Source organism: Protomyctophum parallelum (assembly GCF_964188405.1).
Source record: "Protomyctophum parallelum genome assembly, chromosome: 16".
Taxonomy (NCBI): domain Eukaryota; kingdom Metazoa; phylum Chordata; class Actinopteri; order Myctophiformes; family Myctophidae; genus Protomyctophum; species Protomyctophum parallelum.
In genome coordinates this window covers 25,062,533-25,075,458 of record NC_139711.1, presented here as the reverse complement: position 1 = coordinate 25,075,458, position 12,926 = coordinate 25,062,533, and the positions used below count along the sequence as shown (strand labels likewise).

The window sequence follows — 12,926 nt, the reverse complement described above, 5'->3', positions numbered from 1 at the left end:
CAGCCCTTCTCTCTGTTTTTACTCACCACCGCTCAACGTTATTTCAGCTCTGGTGGTCAGCTCACCACCGGAGCGGTGGTCACCTTACCACCGAAAATCCAGACTATGAATAGGCCTTTACAGAGTGCACTTGCAGGCCGCTGGCATTGATTTGGGTGATTTGGAAAACCGCCCCGGTCCGCCCCCGGTAACAAGATGTGCACGCACTACAATAGGGGGGACACGCAACAGGCCAACAGCACACACGCCAAGGCCCGCCCCCGCTCAATCATGATTGGTGGAAGGCCCCTCTCTATCCTGACTGGATGCAGGCTGGGCCACCTAGCCAAAAACAAAACGTAATGTTTTTTGACCCCCCCCCCTATCCCAGTTAACTGGGATCAACTCCTTATATGGTCAGCACACTCTATAGTATTGAGGATTATCACAAAAAAATAAGAAGTGATATTTGAATTAAGTGAAATCACTGAATATACCTTTAAAATAGTTTAAGTGCCAGGGGCATTAAGACGAGCTTGTCCTTACTTTGTCCGCGGTGCCAGAGCCGTGAAGACAAACTTTGTTTAATCCACGTTAATCGCCGCTTGATTAGCATTAGCATTGGGCCAAACCATTATTTGTCACAGAGGGACACTGTACTCTGAAAAGAGGACCTTAGAAAAATCTTGAGAAAGAAAATATCTACAAGCTTGAATGAATTGAAATCATGTTGACCCCTTTTTCATTTGGTCCTATGTTGTGGGAGGAGCCAGCTCTGAGAAATGGCATTTTTATTCAGTCTCATGCTGTCTGGACATGGGTGAGGAAGTAATGTTTTACTATTAAAAGGCCTGATTTATAATACTCATAATAGTGGTTGATTTGATGATTGAAATGATTGATTAGATTACTTTATATTGATTTAATTTATGTATATAATATGTACTTGTCTTTTGAATACATTTTATTTTCTATTTTCAGATATTTCGGTCATAGATAGATACCTGAGGGCTGAGAGTTTGTTCTGCTAATCATTGGTGAGTTGCTACAAACTTAGCTAAGCTTGTAGCCATGAGGGTTAGCCAAGAGTTAGTAGCTAATTGGCTAGAGCCACCATGCCGTTCCAATGCTTAGCGCAAATGTTTGGCTAGTCAGTGGCTGCCTATAGCATTGTTCCAAGCTAACCTACCTGGCTCATTATGTTGATATACAGTTTGTACAGCCATCAATCAATGTAGATTGCTTTTATTTCAGTTTTATACATTGTTACGTTTTAGCCTTTGATAAAATAGGCTGCTAAGTAAAGGATACTTTCTACACCTTTCATTTCGTAGATGCGTGATTGTGTGCTGGGGGGAGCTGCAGTATCAACATTCCGGTGATTATTGGTGAGAAAAGCACTTTTGTTACAATGCATTTTATTTGAATGAGAATGCATTGATGTAAATGTAATGTAGGTTTTCAATGTAATGGGTCCCGCGTAAGAGATGGGCAAAATACATTGAAAATGTATTTTGATACAAAATACAAATACTGGGTCAAAAAATGTATCTAAATACAAAATACAAATACTGGTCTGAGAAATGTATTTGAGATACAAATACGTATTTTGTATTTTGAAAATACATGAAAATACATTTTTATGAACATGTGCATAATGATAAGTAAATTCATAATTGATTGCCAAATATTAAATTAATGACCTGTCAGAATGTCTAATACATTGAAGATTATTAAGAAGAACTTGAAGATATGAGCCTTGTGAGGTTAGTCTCCAACAACTGAAGGCTCTGCCTCTCATTTGTGGTTCAATTTGAGTGTGTAAGCTTTGATTGATTGATTGATTGAAATATGTATTAACAGTTTGAAGAATTACAGTACATTTCAAGCAAAAAATCAATACAAAGACTGTTAACTGTGAGTGGACAACCCAATTTAAGCATTACACTTGTTTACAACAGGGTCCACCATGTTCAATTCATCTAAACATTTAGAGACGTACAAATAGACACTTCTATGTAGTTAAAGAACAGAACAGGAATTCATCATAAAGGAAGCAAAAAGGGAAAAGAAACATATACAGTGAGGGGAAAAAAAGGGGGGTGGTCGGCGGGGGGATTCAGATTTTACAGAGGCCAGTTTCGAATTGCAGCCATCCGTAGGTGCCCTTTGAGAGCGGTTCTGAAGGAGTCAAGGGATTCATATGTCTTAATGACTGTTGGTAGGGCGTTCCACATTTTGGTGGCATAGGAGCGAAAATAATTTAGTCCCTTGTTTGTGCCGAATCTGGGTTGTACATGGTTTGTTGCACTCCCTCTGGTGTTGTGGGTGTGGACTTCGTTTACATTAAGGAAGTATTTAGACAGGTACATGAGTATCTTGGTGGTGTATCGAATCTTGTGGACCAGACCCATTGCAAGATGCTGTACTCTGTCGTCGATCCTAATCCCAGCCTGTCAAAGTGGGCAGGGGTGAGGTGGGTTCGGGGGGTGAGGCCAAGTAGGAGCCTGACCAGTTTGTTTTGGGAGGTCTGGAGCCTTGTTTTAAGGGCCTTTGAGGTGCTGTGGTACCAAGAGGTGCATGCATAGTGATAAAATGGCCACCAACGTAATCAAAAAAGTCAATCAAAGAACAAGATTCCTTTACAGGATCTCCTCACTGGTCAACAAAATCACCTTGAAGACCTTAACAGGAGCCCTCGTACAAGGCCTATAAATAAATAAATAAAACAGGACCCACAAATGAATGTTAACTCAAAAATTACCAAACACTCCCATCTAGTGGTGAAAAACAGTTTGGACCTGTTAGTGTCAGACAGTGTTAGATTGAAAGAAAATGTGGCAATATCTTTGAACTGGCTGCATACTGTAGTATATAAATAGTAACACAATAACACAATTAAATAATATTAGGCTTGTCTGACCAATTGTGTTATGCAGACAGTAGTTATCACAAAGGTAAACTATCTTTAATAATGCATAAGAAAAACAGACTTTATGGCTGTTTGTGTTGTTTCCATGGACATGGTGAATAAATGAGGCCACACAGATGCCACAACTTGAACTTTATTCACTAATCAATTCACATAAAGTGAAGTCAAGAACTGAAACTGACTCCACTATGCTGGCTTGTGGGGAACATATTAGTCAATATGCCAGTGACAAACAAATCCAGAAATGAATGTCATCACATAACAAAAACAAAATGTTTTATTTAAAAAAAAAATTAACCCCACCCCAAGAGAAGTCACAAACATGGCATTTCAATAACTGCATCTTATGATCATCAGTGCTTTCATCTCACATTACAACAAAAGCAAGTTCGTGTTATTTTATGAACATTTTTCATACCCCTCTTTCCTCTTTTCAAAAAATATAAAATAAAAAATGAAAAGATTCACAGACATGGCCATCTCTTGCCATGGACTCATTTGTCAATGTGCAGACACATTGGCCTGAGTCCACCTACAAAAGCAGGGTGTCTTTAATTCCTGCTTGATAATGCCCTGGATTGTTTCAGCACTCTTTGGTCTTCCAGAAGCATTCCACAGAGCTGAACACTTTCCCATGGCTGCATGATTCAATCTTGAGAGAGTTCAGAGTTGTATTTCCTTTTATAGCATTCATCATCAGTGGTTGATACTAGGCTGAGTGTGTGCGTTGCACACCTGATGTGAGATGGTAGAATGATGGAACCTTCTGTCACTCCTTCTCCCTCTGGATCAATCTCCACAAATGTTAGCTCCTCTTCCAGATCATTTGTCTCATCATCCTGCTGGTTTGAACATAGTGTGATGTTGAATTCTCTAAAGGCTTTGGCAAAGTTGCTTGCATTATCAGTAACAGTGAGCCCATACTCAGAGTGGATTTCCTCCAGTAGTTCAGCAATTCTGTTGTATGTATGTGGACTGGGGAAATGCCTACAAGCCAGTGCAGATGAACTACGCTCTAGGGTCTCAGGAACTATCCAGTGAACAGTGACTCCCAAAAAACTGGTTTTCTTTGTTGACCATATATCGGCAGTGGTGCAAACCTGTTTTACGCTCTGCAGTACTTCCTTCAAGATGGCAATTTGACTGTTATATTGGGTATTTATCCTCCTCCCAAGTGTCCTCCTTGACATGACTGTACCATCTGAGGAAAGTCCTTGCACCAAATCCACAAATTCTGCTTGCTCCACAGTGGATAATGGGTGCATGCCTTTTTACAACAAATGCTGTGACTAAAGTGTCAATTTTGTTTTGTGTCACTGGCGCACGGTCAAATAATGTACGTTGCCTGCTTTTGCTTGGGCCTTCGGAAGTGGCAGCCTTTCTTTTCTTCCCAGTGGATACTTGCATTTTATGTGCTTCAAATTCTGGAAGTTTCTCTTCATGTTTCCTTCTCATGTGCAATTTAAAATTTGATGTTGCCTGGAGTGTGCCACTGATTATTGTCCTTTTAGGTGTGCACATCTGACACTCTGCCAGTATCTTTCCACTATCACTATCTTTCTGAACAATTTTAAAGAATTTCCCATCCAGTATTGCACAGTTGCCGTTTGACAGTTGTGTGTCTGTGTCTGCTGCAGCTGTGGCCTCTTCTAGTTCAACTTCTGGCCATGGCGGTGAGGCAGATGGCCCTGGGCCATCTGATTCCTCACTGTCACTCATCTTTGACTTCTACCTCAAGAAAAATGTAGAAAGAGATTCATTGATTGATTAGGCCTACCACCAATTGTAAATTTAAACCAACAGTAAAAAACAAGTAAACAAGATACTAATGACTAAGATGAATAGATTATCAATTAATTGCCATTCATTAATTTAACCTGAACAGCATGATATCACAACAAAAAGGCACTTCATTATTATTAAGGCTAAAAATGAGAGTTCATCAGTTCAAAGAGGGCATGGACAGGTTTTATATTGAACTGCTGTTTAAAACAAACAGCAGTTGTGCCACTAGGTGGCAACTGTTACTTTGTAATGAGATGAATTGCAGTCAGGTGTGTTTTTTGTGACTGATCCAGCCAAACATAACACCAAAAATAGAATTATACACCCACCCTGTGTTGAAATAGTACTGCACCTGCACATTTAGGCTCAGTAGAACAAACATATTTATTTAACATATGTTTGTTGTTTGATGTGCCCAGATGTGCCCTGTTTTGTTCACTTCCATGTGTCCACACATGTTCTGCCTGTCCAGGGTCAGACATGCCCTGCAGCTCTAAAGCCTCCCTCTACCTTCCACTACTTTACTAATATTTAAATATGTATTGTTGTAAGCTTGCATGCCTTAGCTTGCAATATCCAACAATCATGTTTAGATTAATACATACCTTTTATCTCCGGGGGAACCAAGTAATCATTTGGTTCAGTTTGCAACTTGAAGACATGTGAGCCTTGTGAGGTAAGTCTCCATTTCAACTGAAGGCCCGCCCTACTCTGCCTCTCATTTGTGGTTCAATTTGAGTGTGTAAGCCAATCAGAAGGCGGAATAGAAGTGACATCACTCATTGTGTTGTGTTGTGTGTATGGGTGCGTGTGTTTTACCCCTACAGTTTAAACCTGAGGCAGTGTAAATGTTTAACATTGTGTCCATTTGAGAATAAAATTACATTAAAACAAAAAAAGTATTTTATGTATTTGAAATACAGAAAATACTCAATCTGAAAGTATTTAGATACAAAATACATCTCATTTCTTCCATCCCAGCGAAATACAAATTACAAAATACAAAAAAGTATTTCAAATACGTATTTCAAATACATGTATTTCAAATACTGCCTATCTCTAGTCATTGGTTAGACATGGGTTAAGGTTAGGTTTAGGTGTGCTGCCCCGTGGGAGGTTAGGTTTAGGGTGAGGGTTTGAGATAGGTTGTAGTTGTGGGAGGCATACTATCATCCGACAGAGCATTGCTCTGAAGGAGCAATGCTCTCTGCTCTCTGCTCCGAGGTGCGCTGCGGGTCGGGAGAGGGTTGCGGTTAGGTTTAGGTGTCTGCCCCGGGGGAGGTTAGGGTTAGGGTGAGGGAGGAGGTAGGTTGTCGTTTGGACCAATGCTCCGTCGGATGAAAGTACTGCACTCAACACTGCTCCGTCGGATGAAAGTACTGCACTCGTAGTTGTAGGACTAATGTGTCACTCTCTCGGTTCTGCACTGCTGTACTGGAGAAGTATAGCACTTTCGGTTCTGTCGAGGGCAGCGCAACACAGCGCAGAGAGAGAGAGAGATCTAACCGTACTGCTGTTGTGTGTGTGTGTGTGTGTGTGTGTGTGTGTGTGTGTGTGTGTGTGTGTTGCTGATTGGCTGCAGGCCCATCACCAAATGAATGTGCACAGGGGATTTTGGAGAGGGACAGCAGAACAAATTAGACATAACTTCTGACAGGAATGCACGAGAAACTTACTTTTTTTGAACATTCGAACCTTGAATGTTTGGGGACAGCCTTAATGCGTGCGTGCATGTCCACACAGACTGTGTAGGACAGTGGTTCTCATAGTGGGAGTTCCAGCTACATTATAGATAGTTAGGGACAGAGTGCAAAAATGGAACCAAATGGGCTCTCAAAATAGATTTTACAATAGAAAATGTAAAAATAATAAATTGGGGTCCCAGAGATAGAAATGGAAAGAAAGACAGTCAGCTATGCACGGTCAACATTTCAGATTACAGTAACATTACAAGTACAAGGAATGAAAATTAAATTGGATAAAAAAGGGGGTAAAATATAAATTTTTATATTTAATCAATTCAATCAACTATATTATAGTACAATAATTGCAACTGCAAACAACTTTTGGTTGGTATATTAAGCTATGTTAAATCCACTGTTGCCCACTATTAGTATTTCTTACCGAGTTGTGCTTGCTAATACTACTAGCCTACATTAAAAATATACTGTATAGGCCTATTTGATATTTTTATATATTTTATAAAGCTCCCGTATTAGTACAGCGGCTAACAGCCATATTGTGAGAGAACCTTTCACTTGGTGATACAAGCGTGAAATATGGCATGAACATGCCTCTGGGTCACCTCTTTAACTTTTTTAACTGAGCCAGCGAAAAATCCAATATGGCGGTCATTTTTCAAGATGGCCGCCAAATAAAAAAGGCCTTTTGTGGCGGTTCTGGACAACCATGGGTGCGGCCGACTTGAGACCGGGCACTGCACTCCCTGTGGGTGTGTGGAACGTGTGTGTCGAATTTGAAGTTGGTGGGGCGAACGGTTCTCGGGTTACGTGGATTACAGATGTACACACGCACACGCAATTCGTGCAATATAGCAGATCATTGGAACGGTTGTTCGCTTGGTGATACAAGCGTGAAATTTGGCATGAACATGCCTCTGGGTCACCTCTTTAACTTTTTTAACCGAGCCATCCAAGAATCCAATATGGCGGTGCTATTTCAAGATGGCCGCCACATCTAAATGTTAGCCTATGTCTACATTTCTTACACATTTTAGGAAAAAATTCACCATTATAGATAGATAAAGATTTTTTATATATATTTTTTTTTTATTCTTTATATTTATTTTTTATTTCTTTGTCATTATTTTTAGTTTTCATACTGAAAATGGTAGCATGCTAATGCTACCATTTTCTAATGCTAATTAGCATGTTAGCATTATCATGTTAGCATTCTATGTTAGCATGCTAGCATATTACCATGTTAGCATTATTATGTTAGCATTAGCATGCTACCATGTTAGCATTAAGTTAGCATTAGCATGCTACCATTTTCAGTATGAAAACTAAAAATAATAACAAAAAAAAAAATATATATATAATTATATATATATCTATCTATCTATAATGGTGAATTTTTTCCTAAGATTTGTAAGAAATGTAGACATAGGCTAACAATTAGATGTGGCGGCCATCTTGAAATAGCACCACCATATTGGATTCTTGGATGGCTCGGTTAAAAAAGTTAAAGAGTTGACCCAAAGGAAGGTTAATGTCACGCTTGTATCACCAAGCGAACAACCGTTCCAATGATCTGCTATATTGCACGGATTTTGTGTGCGTGTGTACATCTGTAATGCACGTAACTCGAGAACCGTTCGCCCCACCGACTTCAAATTCGACACACACGTTCCACACACCCACAGGGAGTGCAGTGCCCGGTCTCGAGGCTCGGTTAAAAAAGTTAAAGAGGTGACCCAGAGGCATGTTCATGCCAAATTTCACGCTTGTATCACCAAGTGAAAGATCGTTCCTATTATCTGCTGTACTATATACGGAGCTATGTATGTGAGTGGGTGTCTGGGTGTCTGGGTATGAGCAAGAAAACAGCATGGTTGTTTTTCACCATCTGTGCGCAACCTAATGCACACACAAACACACACACGCACGTATTAACTGTATGCTTTCGGGGGTGCCAGTACATTACAGTACAGTAGAGGGGCCGCCACACGGTAACTCTGTCATTTCTCAACCGTTTCAGACGCGGCACGCCGGAACCGGCCTGGTCCCCTGCATTCCTGGGGGTCTGGAACATCCCCCTCCCCCCGCCCCGCGAACCCCCACACTGAGTTGCACCACTCACTTCACACAGGTGTGATTTTTTTTTTTTTTGGGACTCATTTGAATGACCATCTGTGCATCCCGGGACCCATTACATTGAAAACCTATTTACATCACTGCATCCAATGGACGCTGAGGTTGTTCGTGTAGTTTTGGGACGCAAAACGCACCCTATTTACATCACTGAGAATGTATTTTATTTTCATACTAAAAGAAGTTTGTTGTTTTATTTTAATTAATTGAAACACACTGAACGGAAACACTGTAAATAATTACTGTTAATTATAGTTCTTCATTCTATCCTGTATGCATGCCTTACAGGTCAGGTTTTTTGGATGAGGCCAGAGTGACTAACCCAGGATTGCATGCGAAGACCATCTTTGATTTTCCTTGGAGATCGATTCACTCTGCAACAAGTCTGTGTGTTCTATCCATGTGGTAGGACAGAACTGAGCACAAAGCACATAACTTGAACACTACAAAGTGAACACTGCACAACATAAATTGGCTACTTGGCTGGCATGCTTGTCATCCTGACACGCATCCTGTACAATCTTATCCAAGAATCAGAAGAGGTTTTTTACTAGCTAGCAGTAACTCCCACTCTTGTCGCGAGATACTTTAAATTTAAGGCGCTCGGCACGAGACGAATATTTGGCCTTACAACCCAGATGTCGTTGTGTTAGAAGTTCGACATCCCGGCTAAGTTCTGATCCTAACCCAGGCAACCAGCCCTAGTTTGAGTAGTATTAGTTGACTGTGGCTTACTTCAAGTATTTATATTGGTGCTCAGCTGACAAAGGTCATGATAGTTGTCGAGGTTCCCAGGCAGCCATCTGTCTCCCTTTTGAGCTTTCATAACATCGTCATGACAGTTGTCGAGGTTCCCAGGCAGCCATCTGTCTCCACTTTGAGCTTTCATAAAATCCAGTACAAAGTGGTCCTTAAGTCCGGCGTCCTCTCCATGAGGAAGACCACATACAGGCAAATACTGACGGACGTCAATGGAATCATGAGCCCTGGTCTGAACGCTATCCTCGGGCCGACGGGAAGCGGAAAGTCATCTTTCCTCGATATCCTCGCCGCGAGGAAGGACCCGGCAGGTCTCTCCGGGGAGGTCCTCGTAGACGGAGCGCCGCAGCCTCACAACTTCAAGTGTTCCTCGGGCTACGTCGTACAGGACGATGTGGTGATGGGCACGATGACAGTGCGTGAGAACCTCCACTTCTCTGCGGCGCTGCGCCTACCCAGCTCGGTGCCTCAGGGCGAGAAAAACGCTCGCGTGAACCACCTGATCGAAGAGCTGGGACTCACCAAGGTGGCCGACTCAAAGGTGGGCTCACCGATGAAACGGGGGATCTCGGGTGGGGAGAGGAAGAGGACATGCATTGGCATGGAGCTCATCACGGACCCCTCCGTTCTATTCCTGGACGAACCCACCACGGGCCTGGACGCCAGCACGGCCAACTCTGTGCTGCTGCTGCTGAAAAAGATAGCTAGTCAGGGACGCGTCATCGTCATGACCATCCACCAACCGCGGTACTCCATCTACAGTCTTTTTGACACCCTGACCTTGCTGGCTGGTGGCCGAATGGTGTACCACGGGCCTGCACCGAATGCTCTGGACTACTTCAGCAACCTTGGCTATGCCTGTGAACCGCACAACAACCCAGCAGATTTCTTTATGGATATCATCAATGGAGATATCACCAAGATTCCGGGCTCCGAAGAACTGGTCATCGAGGAGTCGAGCAGCCCCGTAAAGAGCATCGAAGAGTGCCTGGCGGAGGAGTACAGGAATAGTAGCAACTATAGGGACACGCAGGCCGAACTGGAGCGCATCACCAACGGTAAAGAGTTAAACACCCAGCCAAGGTCCCACGTCATCACCTACAACACCTCCTTCTTTCACCAGTTCCGCTTTGTGTTCATGAGAACCGTAAAGGATCAAATGCTGAATTATGGGCCCATACGGAGCCTGGTGATAGTGAACATTATCCTGGCTTTGGCCGTGTCCGCTTTTTACTTCGACATGGATCTCAACCAGAGCGGGATCCAGAACAGGTTCGGAGTCCTCTTCTTCATCGTTACCTTCCTGTGTTTCAGCGCCGTGGCCGCAGTGGAGCTCTTCATCACGGAGCGAAAGTTATTCATGCACGAATACATCAGCGGCTACTACAGATTGTCCGTTTACTTCCTGACTAAGATCCTCGTCGACATGATCATGTTGCGCACCATCGGCGTCATCGTCTTCAGTGTCATCGTCTACTTCATGATTGGGTTGAAATGCACGGCTGCCGCCTTCACCACCTTCACGCTGACAGTGGCTCTAGTGGCGTACACCTCTACAGCCATGACCCTGGCCATATCAGCGAAGCAGAACACGGTCACTGAGGCAAACCAATACATGACCATCGTGTTCGCCATCATGATGCTCGTCTCTGGTCTGCTGGTGAACCAGAAGACAATCCAGGCCTGGCTGGCCTGGGTCAAGTACTTCAGCATTACTCGCTATGGTCTGGAGGCCCTCGCAAACAACGAGTTTGTGGGTTTGAAGTTCTGCGATGACCTTGTCATGCCCAATACCACCATGTCCGATGTCTACAATATGAGCCTAGCGGGCATACTGTGCACAGGGGAACAGTACCTGGAGTTTCAAGGAATAGAATGGGGTCTGTGGAAGAATCACGTGGCTCTGATTGTAATGAATGTCTCCCTCCTCACCATCGCCTACCTGCAACTATGGCGCTTCATCAAGAAGTTTACTTAAGAGCATGTCTCTGGTACAGATTATTTTCCTCTTCACTGAGATAGCCAGAGAAGGAGAGCGAGAGGGTCAAGGTCAATCACCCCAACCACACACTCCACTCTCACTGCCTGCCTCACAGATATTAAAACATGGATGCAAAAGAACTTTCTCAAACTAAATTGCAATAAATCGGAAATCATCATTATCGGTCCCAACTCCCTCACTAATTCCACCCAAGGTTTTTCACTGAACATTGACCCTCCACCCGCATCCGCAACCTTGGCATCATTTTCGACCCCACCCTTTCATTCCTCCCCCATGTTAACCAAGTCACCAAAACCGCCTTCTTTCACCTCAAGAACATTGCCCGTCTCCGACCCTCTCTGTCATTTTCCGCAGCCGAAACACTCATCCACGCCTTCATCTCATCCCGCCTTGACTATTGCAACAGTATCCTCTACGGCACCACCTCCAAAGTCCTCAATAAACTGCAATATGTCCAGAATTCAGCTGCCCGCCTGCTCACCAGTACCCGTTCCAGAGACCATATTACACCTGTCCTCCGTGACCTTCACTGGCTACCGGTTAAACAAAGAATCCACTTCAAAACACTCCTGACCACCTACAAAGCACTAAATAACCTGGCTCCCCCATACCTCTGTGACCTCCTCAAACGCCATGCCCCCTCTCGCTCCCTCAGGTCTGGTGATGCAAACCTCCTCGACGTCCCCAAAACCAAACGCCGTACGTGGGGGGATAGAGCTTTTGCCTTTGCTGCCCCAACCCTGTGGAATGCCCTCCCTAAGGCACTCAGAGATGCCCCTACCCTTCAAACCTTCAAATCCACCCTCAAAACCCACCTCTTCAAAATTGCCTTCCCTAGCTAACCCTTTTCACTGTCTTTTAATGTTCTTTAGCTTTTAGTGTTTTTTTTCCTTTTTCTATTAAAGTTGTTTTTATTTGTTGTTACCTCTGTAAAGCCCCCCCCATGTAAAGCGTCTTTGGGTACTCAGAAAAGCGCTATATAAGTTTGAGATATTATTATTATATTATTATAAGCAGACAAAAGAGAGAACAAGAGCAGAAACACAGAGTCAGTTATCTGTTAGGTTAACTGCTCGACAACTGCCAGTGAAGTTAATAATGTACACCCTTGTGCATTTTTGTGGATAATGTGATTGCATTTAATTTGTTTTATTGCAACCTTAGTTCAGTCGTTTACTATGTGCATGTATTCTCGAGTGGGTTTTAAATCGGAGATTCCGTCCGTCCCGGTAGGCTCTCTGTTCAACAGGTCAATTTCCTAGACTTCCTAGATCCAAGGTGTTGTTTTTTAGCCCCTCCTATGTTCAGCTATAGTGTAGAGCTTTGTCCTAACACAAATATTAAAGATGGAGTGCCACGATTTTTTTCCACCCTAAAACATGATCATCAGGTATTATTATAATATAAAAAAAGTGTACAGTATTTGTTAAAATCATGCTTTTATGTGGACACGCCCACCAGTTCATTAAGTAGGCTATGCCTGGTTTGCCTGGTGGGTGGTGATGGGTGATGATCCACCTGAACTGAAGCCGCACCCACAGCTGTAGTTGTATGATAAAGTGGGAGGGGTTAGGGGAGGGGCTGATAATGTGATGTCACTATATTACTGTTTATTTCATTGGCCCGTTTGACTGTT

General features: G+C 43.0%; 1 protein-coding gene across 1 annotated transcript; it reads left to right on the top strand.

The window, feature by feature from the left end:
- Nucleotides 1-9,364: 9,364 nt before the first annotated feature.
- Nucleotides 9,365-11,266, top strand: LOC310873697 (broad substrate specificity ATP-binding cassette transporter ABCG2-like; the record flags this gene model as incomplete). The annotated part of the gene is made up of 1 exon (XM_083786246.1): nucleotides 9,365-11,266. One exon carries the CDS (start codon nucleotides 9,365-9,367, stop codon nucleotides 11,264-11,266), a length of 1,902 nt encoding a protein of 633 aa, XP_083642372.1.
- Between the last annotated feature and the right edge of the window lie 1,660 nt (nucleotides 11,267-12,926).